General features: G+C 43.1%; 1 protein-coding gene across 6 annotated transcripts in view; it reads left to right on the forward strand.

Moving 5' to 3' along the window:
• kiaa0825 (KIAA0825 ortholog) overlaps positions 1-25474 on the forward strand; it is a 123789-nt gene that overhangs the window by 52922 nt on the left and 45393 nt on the right. Inside the window, exon 23 of one of the 6 annotated variants that reach the window (XM_034691310.1) lies at positions 13367-13474. The exons of 4 other annotated variants lie outside the window; for them this stretch is intronic. In XM_034691310.1, the coding sequence (XP_034547201.1) occupies positions 13367-13460 (94 nt within the window). In that variant the 3' untranslated portion in view covers positions 13461-13474. Of the gene's footprint in view, positions 1-4982; positions 5077-13366; positions 13475-25474 lie in introns of those variants that run through there. One more of the 6 variants, XM_034691311.1, reaches the window with a different exon arrangement.

Consider the following 25474-nt stretch of genomic DNA (forward strand, 5'->3'; position numbering starts at 1 on the left):
GTGGCAGGACAGTTATTGTGCCCAGGGTTTATATCACATTCTAATGGAGAAAGGCTATGAGTTAAGAGCGGCAGGCTTTTACACCAGGGCTGTTAAATCACTGTTCAGATGACTTCATTAGCAGAGCAGGACACATGCTGAGACACACATAAACACACACAAACACACACACGTTCACACACACGCTTTCACCCTGCTACCTTGACAGTGTATCGTCGAGGTCCAGACAGGAGGGAGAGTGGATTTATACAGGTGTGTGTGTCCTTCTTTGTCACCTGTCACTTCAGCTCCTTCAGCACGATGGCTCATCCATCATCTGCAGATTGAGCTTTTCAGCAGAAACCAGACTGATTAATGCTACCCCCGGACCCCCCAGGGTTGACTGGCTGACTGGCTGACCTGACTTCCTGGCAGGCAGGAGGTTTCAATGAAGGGGTGGATGACTTGTGGGTGGGCTAACTTTTTAGCTTGCTTGTTTGCTGGCTAAATTATTCACTAAAACTGGTGGAAGGGCTACGTACATACTTGTCAGTGTAACGGATGCAAAAATTCATGGTAAGGGGATAGTTTAGGTGGACTAATGACAGGCTGAAAGGTTTTTTTGACTTAGTGGCCGGGAGGCGGACTAGCCTGTTGTTTTTTTTTGGCTATTTCTGATTGATGACAGGTGTTGAAGATGGATTGAAAGCTAGATGACTGACTGGCTAACTGGGAGAATAACTGGTTGGGTGTTTTCTGAGAGTGTTATTGTATTAACAGATACAGAGGTGTTTTTTTAACCTGCTGTTCCTTGTCTCTTACACATTCATTTTCATAACCTCATCTTATCAGTTTCTTGAATGTGTTATGCCCATCCTAGACATTTCAGTGAGGTCAGTTAGTGTCCCTTTGGTGAATATAATATTATGATTGAATGGAAGAAGATCAGTGTGCATTCATTCAGATTCATGGCCAGGGCATAGTAACCCATAGTTGTCAATTTTATCTACTTCAGTGTGTAGCCTCTAAGTACCTTTATAACAAGTCTTAAGCAAGATTCTCATTATTACATTGTGTGTAAATGACATTACACACACAGGTTAAATATGCTCTTGATGTCTAACCTTGAACCCAATGTACTCCAAGGTAACAATCTACTGACTGAAATGGTGTTGCATTACCTCACCATTTAACTTCCTGTTGTGAGCCAACTTTTGTTGTGAATGCAAGAAGTCAAAGCACCAAGTGATTAATCTGAAACTAAATAGTTTCTCTTTCACTGGACATTAATGAATGGAAAACTCACGTTCTTTGTCCTGGATCCCTCTTTAAAATAGTATTTTCTTTAGAGTACACTTTTTACTCTTTCACAGCACATGTTGGTAGAAAAAGAGGCAAAATGGTGCCTATTGAAGCTGAAATAATGGGTGTCAGTGATGACATCTCCCTCTCTTATTTTGACTATTTTTTATCACAAGGCTTGTATGAACCTAAATCTTTTATGCCCATATTTTTCTCCATCAAATAAAACTAAAGTATCTCTCTTTGAGAGTATGGAGAATGCTACAGACTAAAGTCACATTTTAAGTGTCATCCTCCAAGGTGACTTTTTGAGACTCTTTCCTTGTGTCAGTATGTCAGAGAAGGTCCTCTGACCTGGTTGATAAGAGGTAGCAAAGTATGAGGGATGAAGCTTCATGTGCCACAGGGCGGCTTCTCCACTCCATCATAAGGACCTCATATCATCCAAGGACATTCATGCTTATATCAACACTGGCCCACTGCTTCAGGTAGAGTTTCCTTACAACAACAGTGAAATAAATTCAGATGTATTCTTGCTTGTTTCAGTTTTACTGGTAATATTCGGAGTAAGCACTCGTCCTCATGATTTTATTTCACACATTTGATTGTCAAACAGCACTATCAGCATTGACCCATGGATTTGTTAGCTTAATGTGCTAAGCTACAGTGTAACTACTGAACACTAAAGCATTTCCCCTGCATTGTCTCATTGTTGCTGTTACCCCTCAGGTCCATAACAATAGCAGTTTGTGGAAAAATGCCAGTCTGTGGCATTCTCTTGCTTGAGCGGCTCCTTAAATTGCGGCGATAGACGCTTGTGCTTTCAGGAAGTGGGCAATCGCCATCTGTTCCCGGGCTCTGCCATATGGCGGGCCTTTTTCTCAGGGAATAAAATAAAAACAAATATGTCAGAATGTTCGTCTTCCTCCACGGACGCTGATCAACCTGGGGAGAAGCTGGATCTCAGTGTGTCTGGATTAATGGTCTTACTTTACGCTTCAGGGAATGAGGGAGTGTGTGTTAGTGGATGATGAGGAGGGGGGGGGGGGGGGGGGGGGGGGGGGGGGGGGTGTATGTGTGTCTGAGTGTACAAGCATGCCTGTGTGAGGGTATGTACATGCTAATGCACATTTATGTACCTGGAAGTATTTCCAGAATCATTTATCTGACTTAAAGGGCGATGTTACGGCACCATTTCGAGCAGTTGGTTGCCCGAGTCTTGGAAGCATTAAACAACACAGGAGAAAAAGAGCTTCAAGGTTAGCCAGAGTGACATTTCATGGCTCCCGCTGCCAAAGAAACAAGAAGAAAACGCTCTCAAGCCATCATCAGGCTCTCCATCTTGCGAGGCCAGAAATTCAAAAGACTTGTCACTTTTGAAAATCAGGAGAGTGTGATGTGTCATTGAGGAAGGGCTTCTTTCTTCTCTCGTCGATCCCCTTGTGTGTGTCCCCTCGGCTGACTGACAGCCAGGGATGGGAGTTTGTGTTGGTGGAGACAGAATACATCTTTTGTCTGCTTGGTTATACATGGTGTGTTTTGTCTTCGCTACCCCTGGACAGCACTGACACATTGAGGTTTTCATTAGCCGTAAGCAGGTGGCGGAGGAGAGTGACGAGCTTGTGCGCACGAGTCTGTTTCCATGCCTGCACTGCACCAACTTGTTCACTGTATGCATATCATGGAGGGCGTACATGTGTCTGCCCGCACGTGTGTGAATGTTCGCTCTTATATTTCAGTGTGTGTGATATTTGGGGGTTTGCTCCAAAGGCGAATAAATCAGTGATGCCTGGGATAAGGCCGTGGCCCCTCCTCAAACTGCACAGACAAGCTGAGAGGCTCATTAATCAAACGGCCAGTCACAGATGTGATGGCTTCCACACAAACCGCCAGCAGACTGTGAAAGTCACATCCAACAGAGTCAACTGTCAGCCAGGCAGGCAGGCAGGCCGCACTTTTTCCCTGCTCTCTCTCTTTCTCTCTCTCTCTCTGCCTCTCCCCCTTGCTCTCTCTCTCTCCTCTCTGTTGTATTTATCTCTCAGTCTCCCTTTACCTCCCCTCACCTCCAGCGTGATGCCTCAGTGTGATACATCTAAAATATTTGTCTTGTCCCTCTAAAAACGATCTGCAGGGTCGAAGCAAATCTATCTTCTTAGAGAGTGGTCATGGTCAAGCCATTCTAGGGACACAAGGCATCAGTCATTACTGCACAGTGCTCTGTTCTCAGCGGCCACTGCATTTTTTACTTCATGCCACTTTTGAACAATGTCTTTCTCTATAAACTTGCAGAATGTTTTGTTACCTGGATGACATCTAGTTCTCTTTTTTTTCTTTTCTTTTTGGCTTTACGGGATATATGTGAGTGAAATTTAAATAATAGATATGTTAGGCAGGTCAATGCATGCTGTTAAGCTCTAAGTGTATACACTGACACAGTATCAACATTAGCCGTGATTTCCACTGAACAGAGCTTTCAAGGGTACACTCAGAAATAAAATGTGCGTGTCTCCATCATGGAAATGCAGTCATGTGGAAATGTGTTTCCCATCTCTTTCTGGCTATTTTATCACATATCATTCTCTAACCGTTTCCCTGCAACAATCTGCAATCCCAAAGGGTTGGAATTGGCTACAATTGTTCACGATAGACACAATGATATCACTGTTCACTCATGGTATTGTCAGTGCACGGTGCTTATGCCACAAGGCGAGCCTCTCAACATGATTATTGCGTAATCCCTTGCGTATTGTGAACTTTCTGCAGTTTTACCTGACCTCTTTTTACACTATAATATCTTTTTCAAACAATTAAACAGTATAAATAGCAACCACTGTGATTGTTCCAACACCCAACCTTGGAATGATAGATAGTTGGAAAGGCTATGTTACAGCAGAGCTAAATGAAAATGCCTCTTAATCTAGTGTAAAGCCCTCCAAGGATGGAGAGAAATGCAGGATGGAACAGGGACTAAACAAAGCCAACCGTTCCTGATTAAAAACGGCATCTCCCAAGGCTCCCAAATTCACTGGGGTGCTTGATGGTACAAATATAAAGACAGTGCTCCACACAGCAATAAAATGCCATGTTTTGTCCTCAGTTTGTGTTATTTGTGGCAGAGAGGAGGGATTTCTCTTGTTATAATGCCTGAATCGGAGTTGGAGCCCTTGCAAAGCTGAACTGCTTTCTTGCAGATCACTTTTTTGATACACAGACCTTATGAGCAACTATTAAAACTAAGTTTTTTGAATTTGAAATGGGCCATGATTCAGCAACTTCATGGCCTATTTAACACTTCTTTTCAACAAAAGTCCTGTTTTTGCAGTGAGTATAACTGAAGCAAAACTAATGACAGCCCAGCACTTTGTCTAATCACATGAAGGAGGGGTTCATTTGATGTTAGAGGGAGGTCAATTCATATCCCTGCCTATCATCTCATGTGTAGCCTACTTTAAAATGTGTAGAGAAGACACCAATGGAGCATTGCCTGATTACTCAGCTTTCATTATGACCCTCGTCTAGTGTTATAAACATTACTTTTTTCCAAAATGTTATACTGTTGTGATACTATGGCAAATGAAAAACATGTCTTTGCTACCAAGATATCAAACTTGTTACCGTCAGTTTTTTTTTCTACCAGGCTTGATGTTGAGAACTACGGCTTATAAGTTTTTCTATGTTCACCTTGTGTTTGTTTTTGTCAGCTCTGTCAGCAAAAAAACTCCCCATTTACCCCTGGAACCAGTTTTGTCCACCAGTTTAGACAGACTGGGCCTCAGTTAAAGACATGTTGGACTGTTTGACGCTGTTGCCATGCTTCCTGCTGATGTACTAAGTTGACTTTTTAGCTGACTGTAGCAATCCAGGAGCCAGACTGTGACCGTCTGTTCCAGTTCATCACTGTATTCTTCTTGTTTTGTATTGCTGTTCTGTTCCATGTGCCATCTTTATTCAGACCCTCTGGACGTGACACTTGGTTAGCTTTTGAGAGGGGAAAACATTTAATTATTTGGTTTGTGTTTTCAGAGTTTATACTGTAAAAATCAATATCGGAGTAAAAAAAAGTACTATTGAAATGTGTGTTTTTCTGCTGTACAAAAGAGTTCGCTGCATCTACTTGTATCAGACAAAAAGTGATATTTTTACTGTTGACACTTGGTATGATTGTTATTATTATTGTATTTTAAGATAAGATAAGATAAGATATTACTTTATTGATCCCCCGGGGGGGAAATTCAGTTGTTACAGCAACCCAGACATAAGTACAATCAAGAAAGAAGTTTCAATAAGTACAAAATAAGTACAATAAGTACAAAATAAGATAAAAAAAAATAAAAAAAATAAAAAGATAAGTAAAAAATAAAAATAAAAATAAAACAAAAAAATAAAAACAAAATAACATAAAAATAAATAAAATAAAATAAAATAAGTAAAATAAAATAGATAATAAAGCTAGAATACAATTTAGATATATACAATGTTACAAATGGAGTTTAAATTAAATAGCAGTAATTACAGGCAGTATTAAAAAATGTTTCAGTAGTGACAGGTTGACATGGTGTGATTATGGTTGGTAATGACAAATTAAGCAATAAATAGAAGAATATTTGTATGTAATATGACCATGAGTTGTACTTAGAATAGTAATGTAATTTAACAAAATATAATATAGCAAGATAATTATATAATACAGTATATTATACATTATAATGCCAGCAGCAGTCAAGAGAGAGTTCAGGATGGGATGATGGAGTGATGGAGTGTGACAGACCGAGCAGGGATGTTATGGATCTGTTCAAGGGGGGGGGGGGTGTGTCAGTGGTCAGCATGGTGCAGTCTGTGGCCTCCATTACTTTTCAACAGTCTGATGGCAGTGGGCACAAAGGAGCGCCTGAAGCGTTCAGTCTTGCACCGTGGTGGAATGATGCGCTGACTGAACGAGCTCCCCATCAGCCACAGCTCATCATGGAGAGGGTGAGAGGGGTTGTCCAGGATGGCTCGCAGTTTGTCCATCAACCTCCTCTCAGCCACTGACTCCAGACTGTCCAGTTCTAGGCCAACCACAGAGCGGGCCTTCTTAACCAGCTTGTTGAGCTTGCTGGCCTCACCCGTCTTGATACCTCCACCCCAGCACGCCACAGCAAAGAAGAGAGCACTGGCCACCACAGACTGATAGAAGGTCTTCAGGAGCCTGCTGCAGACACTGAAGGACCTGAGTCTCCTCAGGAAGAATAGTCTGCTCTGTCCCTTCCTGTAGATGGCATCAGTGTTGGTGGACCAGTCCAGTTTATTGTTTATTTGGACCCCAAGGTACTTGTATGAGTCAACCCTCTCCACTTCCTCCCCCTGGATGAGGACTGGGGCTGGGGGCCTCCTGTTCCTCCGGTAGTTCACCACCAGCTCCTTAGTCTTGCTGATGTTGAGCTTCAGATGATTGCTGTCGCACCACGCGATGAAGCTCTCTATCAGTCCTCTGTACTCCTCCTCGTCATCTTCACTGATGCGTCCAACGATGGAGGAGTCGTCGGAAAACTTCTGGAGGTGGCAGGAACCGGAGTTGAAGCGGAAGTCGGAGGTGTAGAGGGTGAAGAGGAATGGCGCCAGAACAGTCCCCTGGGGGGCGCCAGTGCTGCTCATGACCACCTCAGAGGTACAGCCATCCACTCTGACGTACTGCGGCCGTCCAGTGAGGTAGTTCACGATCCAGTCTGTGGTGTCCGGGTGAAGCTGCATGGCCAGCAGTTTGTCTCTCAGAAGGCAGGGCTGAATGGTGTTGAAAGCACTGGAGAAGTCAAAAAACATGACTCTCACAGTGCTTCCCTGCTTCTCTAGGTGGGAGAGAGACTTGTGGGTGAGGAAGATGATGGCATCCTCCACACCGATGTGCGGCCTATATGCGAACTGCAGCGGGTCCAGGAAAGCAGTCAGAAGTGTCCTCAGGTGCTGAAGAACCAGTCTCTCGAATGTCTTCATCACATGTGACGTGAGTGCCACAGGTCTGTAGTCATTGAGAGCGCTGGGTCGTCCTTTCTTTGGCACCGGGACGATGCAGGAAGTCTTCCACAGCTCTGGCACAATCATCAACCTCATGGAGAGATTGAAGAGGTGCTGAAAGACCCCTGCAAGCTGCCCCGCACACACCTTGAGGACCCTGGGGCTGATGTTGTCTGGCCCGCTGGCTTTATTGATGCGGAGTCTGGAGAGCTCCTTCTGCACCTGGCTGGAGGTGAAGCGGGGGGGGGGGGGGGGGGGGGGGGGGGGGGGGGGGGGCTGTGGAAAGTTGACTATTGTGGTGTTAATGTCAATGTTCGGCAGGAGGAGGGAGTAGGAGGGTGATGATGATGATGATGTTGATGATGATGAGGGGCTGTCTATGGAAGCTGTTGGTAGGCTGAGGGGGGGGAAGGTAGCCAAGCTGCTGATTGGACGAAGAGCAGAGTCTCCAGCAGAGGTGTGAATGGGGGCCGTTGAGGTGGTTGACGACCCAGGATCACCATCTGAGCTCACCGTGTTGGGGGTTGTGTCGAACCTGTTGAAGAACAGGTTCAGCTCAGAAGCAAATTCTGGGTCTCCTTCAGCTCTCAGAGCAGGCTTGTTGCATCCTGTCATCTGTTTCATCCCATTCCACACCTCTTTTAATACATAAAGTCAAAATAATCATTAATGTTCATATATATTTGGATGTATCTGTTGGTGCATCATTAAAGCACAGGAGTTAGTGAGTTCACCCCCTTGCAAAACAAGTAAGAGTTAGTAAGAGTTATTTTTATGTCAGGGAGCAACCAAGTGTCACATCTACGTACTTATGCAACACTTTGAGCCTCTTCATACTCTTCCATTTAAGTCCCTTTCAGCTAAACAGCTTAAGCATAGTGCCTGTGTGTTTTTGCTCACTCCTGTCCTGTGTGAAGCAGTCTGACGGTGAGGGTTTGTTTTTTGGTAGTACATCATGAGGTTGAATCCTGTCGCCAGACTCATTAGCCCTTCGGCGGCGCCCAGGCTGCCCCAGCCAATCGCTGCTCTCCTTGCAGCTCTGCCATTTGCATGTGGTCCAGGAAGAGATAATTAGAGGGATCTCTGCCTGTCACTGTTAATCTGGGACTTAGTGAAGGGCTGTGACGCCGACATGCTGATGGACTGACACACTCGTCTACACACATGCAGAGTTGAGTCACATTCTAGTGCACACATTGGCATCAGATGCACACACATGCAAAGACGCCAAGACCTTACACACTACCTGTATACAGACATGCAAGCACTGTGCACAGGCAGACACACATACACACACACACAAACAAAGCCCTCCTTTTATTTCTTCAAAACTTTGTTGCTAAATTGGAGTTTTACTCTGTGTAACCTTTTCTTTTTGACCTTTTACTGATGCAGTTGCTTTTTGTCATCTTTTCATCCCTACAACTGCAGCATATTACGCTTAAATATATCAGAGCTGTTTCTCCATTGGTGTGAATTATAGCATGTTGACTCAGTGGCTGTTTACACCAGTTGTACTTTGCTGTTGACACAGGTTTTAGATCCCTGTTCAGATAGACTGTGTGCTTGTTGCTTCCCAAACAGCCAGAATGCTCGCTAAGCCTTTTGAACAAGCCCAGCTGTCAGCCTTATATACTTTCACACACGCACACACATACACACACATCAACAAACACACATCACCAACAAACATGTACATGTGCTTATGCACTGGCACATCCCCAGCTACACACACACAATGCTAAAAAATACACACCAACTCTCTTACACATCGCTGATTGGCAGGCCTCCTGTTTTCCCATAATTCCGACTGATTTATCCAATCAATCTCACTTGGAGAGCTGCTAAAGCGTTGACTAATATTAAGAGTAGAACATGCGACAATTAAAACATCCTTCAGGTAATTACAGAGCTGGTTTAGCAGCAAACAACTGAAGCATTTTATACATTCAGCATGTCGCCTGTGTGTTGTATTTGTACCTGTTTGATGGCTAATCGGAGGAAATGAGCTACATCTGTGAATGTTACAACCTTAAATGCATTATGTAAAACATCATATCATTAGCTGAATGTGTCTATGCAAATATTGACTCTGTTCACCTAATTGAATAGCTAGACACAGTGTTTCATACTGTGAAAAAGGCTGTATGGATGTTCATGCAAGTGCAAAGCCTCTTTTTCCACCCAAATGACAGCTCGTCCTTTTTGCACTCTGTGGGACTGTTTAATGGTGCATGTTGAGAGAGCGGGTGAGCACCGTTGCTGACCTCACCCGTCCTGCTCAGTGACCCTGTGTCACCACTGATGACACATAATAGTTGACACTTGACTTTAGGGGCTCTTTAAGTGCCAAGAGTGCACCAGGGCCCAGGATTCATATTCTAATGTGCTCATCTTTGTACTCTGCGCCTCCACCTTTTGTCTAGCAGCTCTCTCCACACTTGTTTCCACTTTTTCCTTGCCTTTCTTTATCACCCTCTCTCTTTCCTTCTCTTGTCTCACAGACCAATACACACATGCAATCACACACTCACACACACTCACATGCACTAACACTTAGACCTGCTCAGACACACTTCTGCTGAATTGAAACAGCCTGTCCCGCCCTCCTGCCCCCGTGCCATTACAGGTAAGCACAGAGGTGCACTTGTCCTGACACTTGTCTTGACAAATCTGCAGACAGCCAGAGCAGACACTCCAGCTGGAATCAACCTGCTTTTTTCAGCCTTTCCTGTCCTCTCCTATCCTCTCCACTGGCCATTATCGTTATCTACATTTTACCGTACATGCAGCCTTTCTTGTCTCTGTATAGTTAAACTGTATAATGATACAAATATTGAAAAGTACAGTAAGGGCTATTCAGATTTTCATGCCTTGAATTCAGATTGTACTTTTTGTCTCATGTCAAAACCAACTTTCTTTTTTTTGCACTGTGCCATTTTCACCCAGATTTGACATTTTAACCTCTGTTTTCTGAAAGGCTTAGGTCCACTTTCATCCCAACAGTAGCTGTGCAGTTTATTAAAAACACTGTGAGGAGTTATTTTGTTGCGTTGACTCTGGCCACCCCTTAGAATATTATTATCAGTGTTTTTCCCGGGTGAGGTTTCCATTTCCCATGAGCACCATCGCCCACTGTCATAACATTGTGGCGCTTGCAAAAGACTACATTTGTATGGAAGCAAATTAATGAATACAGATCTTATTTTTTATACTAATTTTCTTTCTTCAGATAACTTTTTTTCAAGATGCTGAGTGATGAGGTCGTGTACTGATTTGTAGAAACATGAAAGTATTCACTATACTGTAACAGACTTAACTTTGTGGTCTAATTTATTACCGTTACTTAGCTAACAAAAGCTAACTCTTTTGCCCTCAAAGAGCAGTAAAACCAGCATGAACGTTAAATCCTGTTCAGAGCCATTTTGCTCTTTTATCTAGCAAAGCCCTGGTTGTAGAGTTTCTCTGTCTGCAACAATACACCAACAGTTACCGTACGTCTTTTTTCTAATCCTGCTCCAGAATCAGCCACGAGTACCTGCTTGCTTACTAACTTCTCACAGCCAAACTTAACCAGCAGAGATCAAAATATAGCGACTTCAGTATGGATGCCGAATATTGTTTCTGCTTTTTGAGCGGAAAATCCGACACGAAGGTTTGATTTGATGTCTTTATTTCGAACATGTAAAAGTAAAACAGAAAAAAACAAACTATACAAGTAAAAAAAAAAGAAATAGTTCTACAAAAAAACCCCAAATCAATCAGTTCCATTTGCGTGCACTAAAACATTTTACTTTAGATTTGCAAAAAGGACTGGGAAGATATTAAAACTTATCTTATCCTACCCCTGTATTCACTGTTTTCTTGCATTATACGAGTGCACTCCCACACGCCAAATCTTCATCTCCTATCTTCATACTGTTATGCCCCGGCCCTGTGGGGCTAACAATAATCCAACACATGAACCATAGAAACCGCAAAACACCTTTTAACACCTAAGGGATTTAATATAAAGGGATTTAATATAAAACTACAAAAAGGGTTAAACAATTCAACAAAGATAAACTATATTCTAACAGGACACAACACAACAAAAACACACACAAATCCCCCCTCAAGGAGAGGCAGCCGGACAGCAGTCCCCAACTCAACTGCCTCTCTCTGACTGCAGGCAGCAGCAAACTTTAAGGCCCACAGGCAGGTGAACCTCGTTGCCTCAATCAAGAGGCTCCTGCAGAGAAGGTGATATGAGGTGGAGGGACACAGAACAAGACATATAGCCTAACAATACTTACACCTACAATCCAACACTTGCCAACACAATGTGCCTTTAATGTGTGTAGAAGGTGAAGTGTAAAATAGATGGGAGCACAGAAGATCTGTTCATTCATTTTTGGCAATTAGAAAATTAAACAGTCATGAAAACAACAAAGATGAATAAATAAATAAATTAGAAGTTAGATTTTTTTGTATCCAGATAAAAATATCCAATTATGTTATTTATTGTAATCTAAACAAACAGGACCATTTCAACTGTAGATTCAGTGACCGGGTAGGTTGTCTATCCATGGCAAAAGCTAAGTGTGTGTTTGCACTCTCCCTTCCCTTTGCCTCCCACCCTGCGTTCCCCCCACCTTTGCAGATATTTTACTCTGTTTCTTTCAACTCTCTCCGCTTTTTACCTGCTCATGGTCCCCCACCTCTCCCTCACTCTCTCTCCTATCTTCTTCTCAGAGAATCCATCATGGGTCATGTTTTTCTGAGTCTTTGATCATCGAGTAGTCTTTCAGCATGTTGACTACAAGGCCTCTCACCTCCCCAGTGGTTGTTGCAAAAGAGGGGGCACACTTATCTGGCTTCTATGATGTTAATGGTTGAAAGCATTTGCTGATGTTGAAAGAGTGTGTGTGTGTGTGTGTGTGTGTGTGTGTGTGTGTGTGTGTGTGTGTGTGTGTGTGTGTGTGTGTGTGTGTGTGTGTGTGTGTGTGTGTTTGTGCGTGTGTCCACTCCATCATGATGAAAGACTCCGTTATACCGCTGGGTTGTGATCATGTTGCAGGAATATTGTGGCTGTGTTCAGAGATGGTTGATGAGCAGTGCACTTGGTATTTGAAGGAAATCAACCATGTGACAGTGTCATCATTAGAGAGGAAAAAAAACTGAATCACATAAATTCCAACAATGTTTTTAAATAGCTTAAAAGGTTGAATTTAGATCTCCTACTACCCCGAGCACTTCATCCGTATCTATTTGTTCAGCTATTTCATGGAAAACTTCCTTCCCTGTGCTATAATGGGTTTGTCCTCAGGGCACAAACTCTGGTTCAAATAGAAAAAGCCTTTTTTTCTCCCAGTCTTTACACCGCATGTGTGTAAACGATGGTTCGGTGTCTGCGCGCTTTGCCGCTTCATCCAACTGCAGGATCTTCCCCTTTGTAAGATGCAGGGGATGGCCTTGATGTGACAGCTTGCGATGTTAGCCCAAGTTGTTTTTGACAGAAGACAAAGAAAAAGGAAAGGAGGGAAAGAAAAAAAAAGAAACATTAAGGCAGAGCTTTGGAGTTTTTTATACCTCTGAGATGAATTACCTTTGCAGGAATCAATTCTTCCTCTCCTTCATTTTCTTTATCTTTATCTATATCTTGCTTGCTTTGCTTTGTCATGACTGTTAAGAACAGCTCGTTTGATTGAATTTGCCACTGGAGACATTCAGTGATCTTGATGGATTCTTTAGATGCATCTTTTTTGGATGCTTTTGCTCTTTATGACATTACGGAAGCCGTTTTTACCCTTTACAGCAGCCTGTGCGGTGAGTGGTATTATTTGACGTATTGTACGGCTACATGACAGTCTATAAGAATGCCAATGACAATCATAGGAGAGGACGTCTAGATTACTGTCGAGCCTCCCTGTCCTGTCTCTTCCTATCTGGCCTCCTATCACTCCATCTGTTATTTAATCTGTCTTCTCTTCTACTTGGAGTTTGAGTTGTAATAATGAAACACTGGTCAGAGGGGTATAGAGCCTTTGTGTGTGTGGACGAGTCTATGCGAATGGGCGGGATTTTTGTAAGTCTTGTATGTGTGTGCTTCCAGTATCTCTGCCCTCCCCGAGTCAGAGTGTGACCCTTGGGCTGTACCTTGCAATCAGTCAGCCTCCTGTCTGAGTGTTCCTCCTCCAGCCGTCTGAAAAAGCCCTTCTTATCACCGTGTGGGAGACCTTCCCTCTGCCCCTCACTGTTCTCAAGGTTAGCCTCACTCTACGGCCTTTTCTGTCTTCCACTATCCTGGTATCTATCCACGTTCCGCTTATTACACAGTCTCATAAAGGAGTGGATGTTGGAGGTTTTAACCCTCCTTCCTTCCAGCTCTTCCTCTCAAGGTGAGCCTCTCTCCCAGTGCTCTTCATAAAGCCTCGCACCCGCTCTCCATCCAGTACTTACACACATCCGACAAAGAAGGGGAAGTTTAAAGGTGGCTTGGCTCCCTCCTCGCTCTCATCCTTACTTTTTTTTCCCTCAAGGTGAGTCCTCTTTTGCTCTCATCTTTTCGATTTCTCTTCTGCAACTTGTCACACACAGATACATACGCACACACTTATTCTTTTAGATCCTTTAGAAGAAAATCACTGTGAGCAAAAGTTGGACCATCATTTTTTTCTCTTTCTCTCTTGTTCTGTCTTCGAAAAAGCCCTACCCACTCCACCAAGGATGATCTGTAGGGTCTGTAGTTTTGATGCCCACATGCCTGGTGAAGAGGTCAAAATGCCTGCGGTTATCTCAGAGCCTGCCAACACTAAAGACATTTCAAGGAGTTTCTCCAATATGTACACTGTGTCTATATCTATCTTAGTGTATGTGACATAACATAAGCAGTGCTGGGAACATCTAAGAACCCATGCCAGAGAAAAAGTGATAAAGATGTTGCAGGGGTAGGTTTGAGAGTTCAAATGTGAAGGTTTTTAAATATCATCTAAAGCATTTGCAGTAAAAATAGTAAGAAATTAGCAATTCTGAGGCCAACTTAAGACCTCAAAGTATTGTGACTGAAGCATTTTTAGGTGGTTAAAAAATACATCCACTGGAGAGAACCAGCGTTCAGACAGTACCAGCATGGAGAAATTTGTCTCATGTCTTCCACATCAGAAACATATCACTGAACCAAAGGGACCATCAGTCACCAGAGTCTTAAAGCATAGTCTGCTCTTTCACATCCCTTGTCGCATACTCATTCAGCCCTCTCTCTGAGCAATCATGTTTATGTATTACTAATTTGTTTTGCCTATTACATTTAAAGTGAAACATAATTGCTGCCTGAATGATGTTGATGGAGAACATTTTTTTTCTATTGAAGGGAACCACACGCATTTGTAACTCCCACATCTCGTAGGGTGGAGGTTGAGGAAGCAGAGCACAGGATATTGATTCAGATGAAGGGGAGCCATGTTGTTAGGACCGACAACAAAAACACTTAAGTTTAGAAAATGTTGTGGTTGGTGTGCTGGTTTAGCTTAGTAGTTAAATCATGCTTCCTATGTGCAGAGGATACAGTCCTCAAAGGTAGTCCAGGTTCAAATCTGATCCACGACCCTATGCTGTGTGTAATCCTCCATTTTCTCATCCCAGTTTCCTACCCTTTCCACTGTCCTTTCCACAATAAAGGCATTAAGAACCCAATAATGAACCTGAAGAAAAGTTTGTGGTTATCGTATGACTTCTAACTTAACAAACTGCAGCGAATGCATAAATGTAACCCTAAAACGCTTAATGAGGTTTTAGGTGCAATAACGACAGCTGCAATTAGAGGGGAAAACGTATTAAAAACATGTCGACAATTAACACTGAGCAGCCATGCCGATGATCAGCTTTTTGCAGCCTGGCAGATGAGTTTATAACCAACACACCAACATTTTTTAAATAATTTCCATTCAAAACACTATCAAGCTGACATTAAAAAGGAGTTGGTGTGGCAACTTCTTAAAATATAAATGTAACTTTTGGGAAAAAAGACAATCTCCTTTTTCTGGATTCACTGCCTTGTTGGTTTGATAAGAAAACACAAGTTTTCAAAAGCATAAACTAAATTTGCTGGGACATATAGGCTATGTTATTTGCTGGCAAGTATAACCATTAGACTTTAGAAACTGTTTGCTTTTAACTGTTCATTTGAAACATGTTGATTTGTTGGGTAAGTAGTTGTGTTTTTGTCCACCGACCAATGTTTTATACAACCTTAAGCATATTAACATGTTCTAAATTTGGTGCGTGATGTTTTCTGATTACTTCTTCCAAATTCTGTTTTCAAATTGGAGTTGACAAACATGTCTGGTGACGTACATTAACATCCCTGAATACTGTCGGCTCGTCTCTTCCTGGTTGCGTCCGTTCACTGTGAGACCACTGTGGAATGATATCTGTCTCTGTGTATCTGTATCACTGAGAGCAGATATGGCTGATATCTCTGTCATCTCAGCATCTCAGGCTTGACAGCACCGATCATAATCAGTCCCCCACCGGCTCTCCCTCCTGCTATCTGTTTCTCTCTGTATTGCAACCCATCAGGTGTATCTGTATTTTTCTGTCTCGTGTTTAGTGTTGCACCTCACTCTTTATATCCGAACAACAGCTTTCTTTCTGATTCTCTTCCACACAGTAATGGTGCACTTTGGGAATAAACGCTATATGCAAAGGGAGTTAGAGTTGGGATTCTGCTGTTATTTCTGTACAGGGTGGTGTGTGAGTTTGTTTGTGTGTGGGGGGGGGGTAGGTGGGTGTGTGTCAGAGAGCATTTACAAAGGGATCAGCCCTGGGGGTGTCGATGCATCGCTGCAGTGGAGGGAGAGCAAAGAGGGGGTGTGGAGGCGAGCTAGTTCACAGCAGATATAGCAAACAGACAACTAGCTTGAAAAAGCTTGCCTCGCCTGGCTCTGTACTGCACAGTTCAGCACTTATTTATTTATTTATTTGGGTTGGGGGGGTGGGGCAAATGTATGTTTAGTTGCATTGGATATCAGTGACAGGAAGGATCAAAGAGCGACACCACAAATGAAGCTGTCAAAGTGGCCCGACAGCTGGGTCCCGAGGCGAACATCCCTCGCTCGCACATTTTATTAGAGTCGCAGTGAAACCTCACAGCAAGAAGGAAAGAGCAGGAAGAAAAAAAAAAGAAAAACCATTTCCCCAACCAGAGAGAAAGAAAAAGAGACAAAACGAGCGCCGCTGTATCATCGCCGTCCATGATGGAATGAATTATGAATGTGTGGAGGGGATTAGGAAACAATGGTTCAAGTCACAAGGATCCTCGCCTAGTTTCCTCACCCTCAGCCCGGCAACTAATTAGCACTTTCAACAGCAGTGTATGATCTCATTAATGTGATTTCTGCTTATGTAACGTGCATGCAGACGTGCACGCGCTCACACTCACACACGCACACACACACAGATACAGATATTGCTGTATTATTACATAAAGCAAATTAATATGTGATTGAAATGCATTGTTTATTGTTGAGCTAATACAGTTAGAGTGATGAATCAAGTGTTTTTCTAATGTTTAGATTGCTGTAATGCTGTAGGTTTAGTTGACAGTGTTTGGGGCATTTATATGGGGGTTTCCCCTTATGTCAGGCAATTATCTGAGCAATTTGATAATGTGTGATGAAAATCATCAGTCATGGTATCAAAGTGTTGATGCTTCAACAGCAAAGACAGCTATAGTGTATCATTTCAGTACATCGCGATGGGGAAAAGAAACATAATAAAGTTCACGTACTGCTGCTGCTACAAATGTGTAATATTTTAAAAGGCAGGAATATCATTTTTTCTCATAATTGCAGTTTATTTGTGTAGTAGCTACAATTCACATCAGCTAATTAGTATCCACATACTGAGATATAAGGAGAAGAAGAGGGAGAAAAAAGAGGGGGAGGAAGCAGGGAGAGGGTAAGGGTAGATAATTAGACAGAATTAAGCCATCTCTTTTAATCTAGCCCCTGAAAGAAAGAGAGAGAAAGAAAGAGAGAGATGAGGGTGGTAGGAGGAAAGGAGTGGGGGGGTTCTGGGGTTGAGGCCTACACATTCACCCCTCTGCTCTCTCTCTGTCTCTCTCTCACTCTCTCACTCACTCCCTGGCTGTCTGGCAGAGGGTGTGAATGTGTGGGAAAAGAGGGGCCTGGTGCCTGAGCCTCGGCAGAATGGATCAGCTTGTGTTTCTGAGGCTCGAGAAGTGTCCCATTGTCATGATGTCACTGCAACTCAAGACAGCTGACCTCTGACCCCTATGGATTCATGGCAGCCCACCACAGCACCACACCCCCCCACAACCCCAAAAAGGGCCAGATTGCCGCTGGGCGCCCACTAGGGGGTACCCAAGCCTTTTGCTGTGGAATTCGAGGTGCTCGCAGCTTTGTGGCGTGCAACGCATAGAATATTTACCCATGAATCCGTCTGTCTATGTCCGCTGATTAGAGCTGCTTTCCCTCGCTTGGTTCTACCAGGCTCTTTTTTTGTGTTGCTTTCCCTCAGCCGCTCTGCCGTCTCAGCCAACCACTGCTCTTTCTCTCACTCTAGCTCTCTCTCTCCCTCCTACACGCGTTGTATCTCGGTACCCATGAATATAGTAAACGCCGCCAGATGTCGCAAATACATCATCTGAGGGATGCGGCACTGATGGAAAAAAGTCAGGGCACGTACGAGTGGGGGATGTGAACCGACTTGAGCTCTCTGAGCATTTGTGTGTGTGTGTGTGTGTGTGTGTGTGTGTGTGTGTGTGTGTGTGTGTGTGTGTGTGTGTGTGTGTGTGTGTGTGTGTGTGTGTGTGTGTGTGTGTGTGTGTGTGTGTGTGTGTGTGTGTGTGTGTGTGTGTGTGTGTGCGTGCATGCGTGTGTGCGTCACTGTATGCCAGCATTCATCAGTACATGTGTATGTGTGTGTCTCTGTTTCCCATGGTGTGTGTTTGCGTGCATGTGGATGAGTGTGTCGTTTTTGTGTGCGCACGCATGTGTGGAGGTCACAGCAGGTCAGCATATTGTCCCTCAGATGTTTGATATTTTATGTATAAGAGGGTGGCTCGAGCGGGAGGATAAGCACGTTTCTGACAGAGGCATCTCTCCGCCACAATCCGCCACCTCAGCAATGTAGAGCCCAGAGTCAGATCAACAATGGAGGGGAGGCGCCTTACACCAAGAGAGAAGGCTGATGGGAAAAAAAGAGAGAGGGGAAAAAACCTAGAAAACCAAGACTGCTGCTGTTGCCACTGCTTGGCTGACTATTGCAATAAAACAACAGTTATGATTGCACACAATATTGTAAACATCTTAAACAAACAGCAACAATACACAACAAGACACATGGATAAAGGTAAAAAAAAAGACAACCAAAGAAACACTACAAGCTGTTTTGCCGTTGCAGGTGTGTGTGTTTGAGGGCCAGTCTGAGTGTCCTAAGATCAGCCCTTGTCGAGCGAGGAGATTCCCCCGGAGTGGTGCGATCCCAAATAGCGCTCCTCGCTTTCTCCTTCAGGGGGAAAAGTTTACTGCCAGCTTGCTTTTGTAGTCGGCCTCAAAAGATTTGCGGCAGTCAGCATTAAAAGGCACAGATCTGAGGAGACGCCTCCAACTGAAATACCTACAGAGGAAGGCAAAGAGGAGGAGGGGCAAACTGATACAAACATTAAAGACAGACGTTAAACGCTCCACTTTATCACGGCTTTGTACCCCAACAACAACAATAATAATAACAGCAAAAGTCCCCCACCATTATCTCGTGCTGTTTTTCTCTGCTAATGCTTTGATTCTGTCTTTTTTTTTTCCTCAGCTTTGCCCTTTTTCACTCCCTTTTTCCTATTTGTGCTCAGATGTGCAAAGGTTGATTTCCTTATTCCTTTTCTGTACACAAACACACACATGAAGGCTGGTTACCAGGGTGATGATGTGGCGGATGACATCATGCCCTGACTGTGTTGTATAGAGGGTCGTGTTCTGGCAGGGTTCATGGGATGGTGGCGTGGGTTGGCGCAGTATTCCCTCCATCTTTGCCTCTGCTGCCCCCCTCCCTTCTCTCTCTCTCTCTCTCTCTCTCTCTCTCTCTCTCTCCAGGCTCTCTGCAGTGGCTTGTCCAGTGCGCCTTGTGTTCCCTGGGAAAAAGATTAATTATTCAACACACAGCCTCAATTAAATTTAAATTCGGCGGTTCAAGTAACCTTTTAGCATGGCACATTTATTATTAAGGCAGATGCTTTGGCCCTGTTTAGATTTAGAGCTTATCGGATTCTTTCAGCTCCTTATCACACAGGCAGTTCACTTGTGATGGCTGTGAGGCTCGGCCTTGCCTTCGCTAGATTACAGAGGGATATATTTCCTCAAACAGCTTCCAGTAAACATTGGTCACTATAAATTTTCGCACTGAAGTATGATATGCACTAAAAAACATTTTACTGTTTGTGACATGTAGAGAAAAAGAGAGAGAGGCAGGTGGTGTTGCTGATTTCATTCAACTTTTCCTGTCTGGTTCAGACTTTCACCATTAAAAGTATCAAATTAAGCACAGGTTGTGATTTAACTTGCATTTTTTAGTATTTAGAATTTCTGCCTTCATTACTTGCAGACGTCTTTCTTTTGCATCGTGTTTTTCTACTTTTCTGATTTCTCTGCTGAATAGTGAGGAACAAAGCAGGGCCTGATAGTAGCAGAAACATCCAGGAATAGACATACAGGGAAAAATTTATCAGATTTCATTTTAGATCAGACACACTCTCTCTTTGCTTATATATTTTCAACCAATTGCGCTGCATGAGTGCTGATTTTTTGGCATCACGCAGTAACAAACCCACAAAGATGGGTTTGTTCCAAACAAGGGAACACATATGCGTACATTTTATCCTACAAGACAACAAGGGGTGACAAGAAACAGCCTTGACGGTCCCTCTCAATGATCCCCCCTCCCCCAGATCCTGTCTCCCCATCTCCCTCTTCCTCCATCCAAGGAGATGGTGCCTTTGTCAGACAGGAGCACAGAGACCTCACAAAGCGAGGGAAGATGTCACAACAAACAAAAACAGAATAGTAACCCCCCGAAATCTAATCAGCAGCCATTGATTCCTGCTGTGAATGGAGACTGAGTACCTTGAGAGTGGCTCATCCAATAAGGCCATAGACAGCATGACAGGGGCCTTCACAATTCAGCCATATACTCCCCTATCATTCTGTTCTCACCTTTACACACAACTCTATCAGCTCAGAGATGATACAATCATCACTCCACTCCAACATCTCTGCTCCTTTTTATTTCACTAATTCACTTGTGTGCCTAAATCAATGATTGTCTTTCCTCCCTGATTTGCTGATTTATATGGAGTACGTTCTTTCATTTGAGTGTACACTGCAGGTTTGCTTTGTGGATGCAGGGGTATGAATCTGAAGTCCCTTAGTTTCTTTAATTGAGCGTATGAAGGACATTTCCATTCAGCAATTAAGCACAAGGTAAGCCTTTCCTTTACAAGCTTGCCTTTTATTTCCTTTTTTGGTCTTTAAACTTTAAATGAAAAAGACACAATTTGCTCACGGTAATGGGTACAGATAAAGAACATACATTTGTTGATAAAAAACATGTTTTTTACTTCTCTGTTACATTATCATTACCACAGTGTTGCTTTCATTGTCATCAGCCCAACCTCCCAAAGAAAAAACTATATTAAGAATGTAACTCTATTAACTCATATGGGAATCTGTGACATTTCAAATGAAATTATTTAATCTATAATATGTGCATGCCCTTCTAAGTCCTTTTTTTCTGTTAATGCTCAATATAATGCAACAACTTTGCTCTTATTACTTGTAATGATACTTTGGCATTAGAGGGTGGAGGTATTGATTTTGGAACCCAAAGCATTTATTGTGGAGGTAAATGTTATTATTTTAATATTGGACTCATGCTAATTTAATAGAGCGTAACGTACACGTCAGGGTGTGAGCCGCAGGGGTCTCTCTCTTTCTCTCCTTCATTCTTACTTTCTCTCTATGTCACTGAACATTGTACAATTCCCAATAATATCAAGTAATGTCAGACTAGTTGTGGCTGCTCCAGAGTTCAGTTTTTTACAGGCCCTGCTTAGATACAGGGAGACTGCTTCTTCAGACCCTCAGTGTGGACTTACTTTTTGCATATGAACATGTATAAAATTCACCTTTTTGTCTTTTAATAATTTACTGTGACTTAAGGATCTGTAAAAACCCCCACAAAAGAAGATACCCTCTCCTTCATCTCTCTTGTTTTGTGTCCCTTGTTCCCCCCAGCTGGCAGCGCTTCCCTTCCCATCACTCCTTGACTGTGTCCAACTTCCTACACTCCTCTAACTCAATATCTCAGATCAGCGTTTTAACATGTAATTCCTTACTGAAATATACTAGGGAGTGCACCAAGACAGTGGCCACCTCTACAGCTCTTTGTCAGGTCTGACTGCAGGCAGAGCTGTGGGTCAAAAAGTCACATCCTTGACAGTTGCAATGAAGTTTCCAAACGTACATACCGAGAAATTGCCACAGGGATATTCCCTTACTCAGTATACACTGCTGCAGTACAACTTGTAATAATGGTAACAATAGTAATGAGGCACCTTAGTGAACAAGATTATAGAGAACTCAATGAAACTGATTTTTAACAGGGTTTACTCGAAGGGTTTCTTTGTCTATTAAGCCAAATTAAAGCGCTTCATGTGCAACAGAAAACAAAAACAAAACAACAACAAAGAAAGAACCAGTTTTCAGCTTTTCACCATAGCATTGACTACCTACCCCCTACATTGGACTGGATGACATCATACACTGCTCAAATGTTTTGGATTACATTTTGGGAAGCTTTCATTCATACCTATTGTCCATCTTTTTATTTAATCCATGACTAATCCTTTTCCCCTAAACTTGTCAGGAAGGAGATCCATTGCCATGTATCGTAGTCACATGACTTCCTCTTTTGCTCTTGTCATAATTTCTGCTGCTGCATTGCTCCATCACTTTCTCAAAGACACATAGGTCACCGGAGCTCTTCCTGAAACAAAATGTGCTGTTGATCTTCTTTACAGAACAGTCTTAAGTCCAAAGATCAGCTGACACTCACTTATCATTTGAGTTTACTTGTGTGTGTATTCTGGGGCTATGTGTTGTAAGGAGCATCACCTGTTCCAGCCCAAACCCACTACGTAGTTATCATTAACATTACAGAGTGTGTATATTCCGGGGTTCAAGAGGGATGAGTTTCCCCACTTTTTCTTAATAGACCTGAAGATCCCTGGCCTCTCAGTTGTTGCCATGGCAACTGACCGATTTGCCTTCTGCATATCAAAGTGGGGGCGAACGAGCTCTGGAGTAAGAGTGAGACGGGGTCAAGCACATTTGCAGACAGACAGGTGTAGTTGTTAGGATATAGATATATTCTTCCACTCTGCTCACCGCTCCTCAGCAGAATCTGTCTCTGCCTCCGTCCCTGTCTCTCTTTGAGGGCTCTGATCAGCTGTTTTAACATGGGCACACTTGCTGAGCAGGGTTACAAAGGGCAACTCTTCACTCAGCACAGACACCCTTCCAAACTCGCTCTGTGTATTTGTCTATGTGTGTGCGTGTGTGTGTGAGTGAGAAAGAGAGAGAGAGAGAGAGAGAGAGAGAGAGAGAGAGAGAGAGTGTTAGTCCTTGCTCATTGTTGAGTGGGTGTGTAAAAACTTATTAGAGTGGGACATAGTAGGTGTGTGTGCATGTCTGTGTGTGTGTGTGCTCACCCATGCTTGGACAAAGAGGTGGGGCCTTTTTTTAACACCCTGTCAAAGGCGGTACCAGTAGAAAGGAGGATTTTGGGGGTTTCCTCCCCCCGACTCGCAGATATGAAGCTGTCACTGGAAGAATAGCTGCATTCATTGAATGACACTTATTTTCTCCCACTTTACACAAGTGCAGCAAACAAAACAGGCAGGGGAGCAGCTGAGGAAGACATTTTTCCTCGCCTTCGTCGGCAATGACAGACATGCAGCAATTACTCTGAGCCTAAGCAGACACCAAGAAAAACTGCCATTCCTGCTTAGCTTTGTTACTTCATTCTTGCAAACTGCCTCAGGCTTTTTTTATGTTTGCTGAATGTGTTTGGAAATGTGTGTGTGTGTGTGTGTGTGTGTGTGTGTGTGTGTGTGTGTGTGTTTGTGTGTGTGTGTGTGTGTGTGTGTGTGTGTGTGTGTGTGTGTGTGTGTGTGTGTGCGCGTGTTTGCGTGTTTGCGTGTTTGCATCTTTTCTATACTCATACAAACTTGTGTCCTGACCTGTTCTCTATAGGCACTGTCTGCAGCCATTACTGCATGGTGTCACAGCTGTCCACCTGCTATATGGACACCATATCTGTGACTCTATATTTCCAAACATACAAACAGATTCTGTCCAGGTTATGGCAATACTTGATCTTCTTACACTGTTATTGAAACACCGTATTTGGATCATCTCAGTGTAATTTCATCTGAGAGTGATGTAGAAATGAGCAGATGCAGATTTCCGTCAAGCTTATTGGCGAAAAAGAAGAAGGTTTTAAAGGAGATTAGGAATATATTTTCAATACTACAATAACCAAAGCGGGAGTGGAGCGTATGACAATATCCTCTGCAGGCAATCCATTTTATTCTCTTTTATGAGCTATTTCTTCTATGATTAGAATCAATATTATTATTGCATGTGTGATTCATTTGCATGATTAAGCTCATGTTAGGCACAGGATTACAAGACATAACCAAACATTTATTTTCAATATGTATTTGAGGAAATACTTTTCAATAAGCTTATCACACACACTTGTCACTGTCTTTGCAGATCATATCTGAGAAAATGTTTTGATGGATTATTACTAAAAGCAGTTATGGGAAATAGTTCTGTAGTTTTTTCACAGCGTAAGCTATATCAGGCTTGGTAGTGTTTTTTGGGTTGTGATGCCTTGACTTGATTTCACAATGGTCAGTTAGCTTAGGTTCAATTACACACATTTGGTTTTGTTTCTCTACTCTACAAGTCTGGATGTGTACACTTGTATTCATACAGCATTTCTATTTTGGTGTTGTCACCTTGCCCACTTGGGGTTACCTAATAGCTTGGCAGTGTAATCTGACCATAGCTAAATTAAAAGACCTTTTGGTGCGGAAGTGGATGACAGTGTTTCTCTGTAGCTCATCTTGCCTCCCTCCTACCTCCCCCCTGCCTCTCTCTCTGCCGTCCCCTCTTGCCCTGGTGGCCCACAGCCCATTTTCCCACCAAGACCAGGTGTCCCACCCCACCAGAGAGGCGTGTGTCTCAATCAGGCCCAAAGATGTGCATGCCACACGGTGCAGGACGCACACACACACACGCACTCAACATAAGCCTAGAATCACGCACCTGCCCATGCAAAGAAAATTCAGGCATCCAACACGTACACACACACTTACTCACACTCTTGCTCTCTCTGTAAGGGGCACCCCACTGTCTCTCTGCCTTATGTCTAGGAGTGACACTTGGATGACACCAGCAGCAGGATTATAAGAGCATATTTATTAGCCTGAGCACCGGCCGTGTGCAAGGCAGGGGCAAGAGTGCACACACAGATACAAAAGTACACTAGGTGAGGGGAGCCAGGAACAGAAACTAAATGAGAATTAAACCTTATTAATTATGCAATGGCTCAATGGAACCGGAGGAAATTTTTCAGGACAGGGAGTAATTCTCCGAATCTGAACACCTGTGGTATTTTCATAACATATATTGCATTTTTCTTCAACAGTGATGTCATATAAGTTGCCTGGTGTGGCTTTTATGTCTTATTTTATCATTTGCCTTGATGATTAAAAATGCATATATGATATCAAAGTTGAGGGTCTCACTTATGAAAACTAACTGACATAAGTGTCAGAAGACCTGAAATAAAGACTCCTCAAGACGTAGAGGGTGTGGCCACTCACGTTTGACTGGACATTTTGTCTGGCTTATCTGCTCTGCATTGTTGTTTGTGACAGTCGGCATTGTGTCGCCCCAAACAGAGGGCTTTAAACTGCTGTCCATACTGAGCCCTCTGATGTTGCCAACGCTACGTGAAAACAACAAAATGTCTGTATGACTATGCAGAATCAAGTCAGAAATCAATTTTTAGCAATCATAGCTTCGCCCAATTGAAACCAAATGATACTTTTAGTTGACAACAATTATTTACATGT

The sequence above is a fragment of the Notolabrus celidotus genome, chromosome 9 (genome assembly GCF_009762535.1).
Source record: "Notolabrus celidotus isolate fNotCel1 chromosome 9, fNotCel1.pri, whole genome shotgun sequence".
NCBI lineage: Eukaryota > Metazoa > Chordata > Actinopteri > Labriformes > Labridae > Notolabrus > Notolabrus celidotus.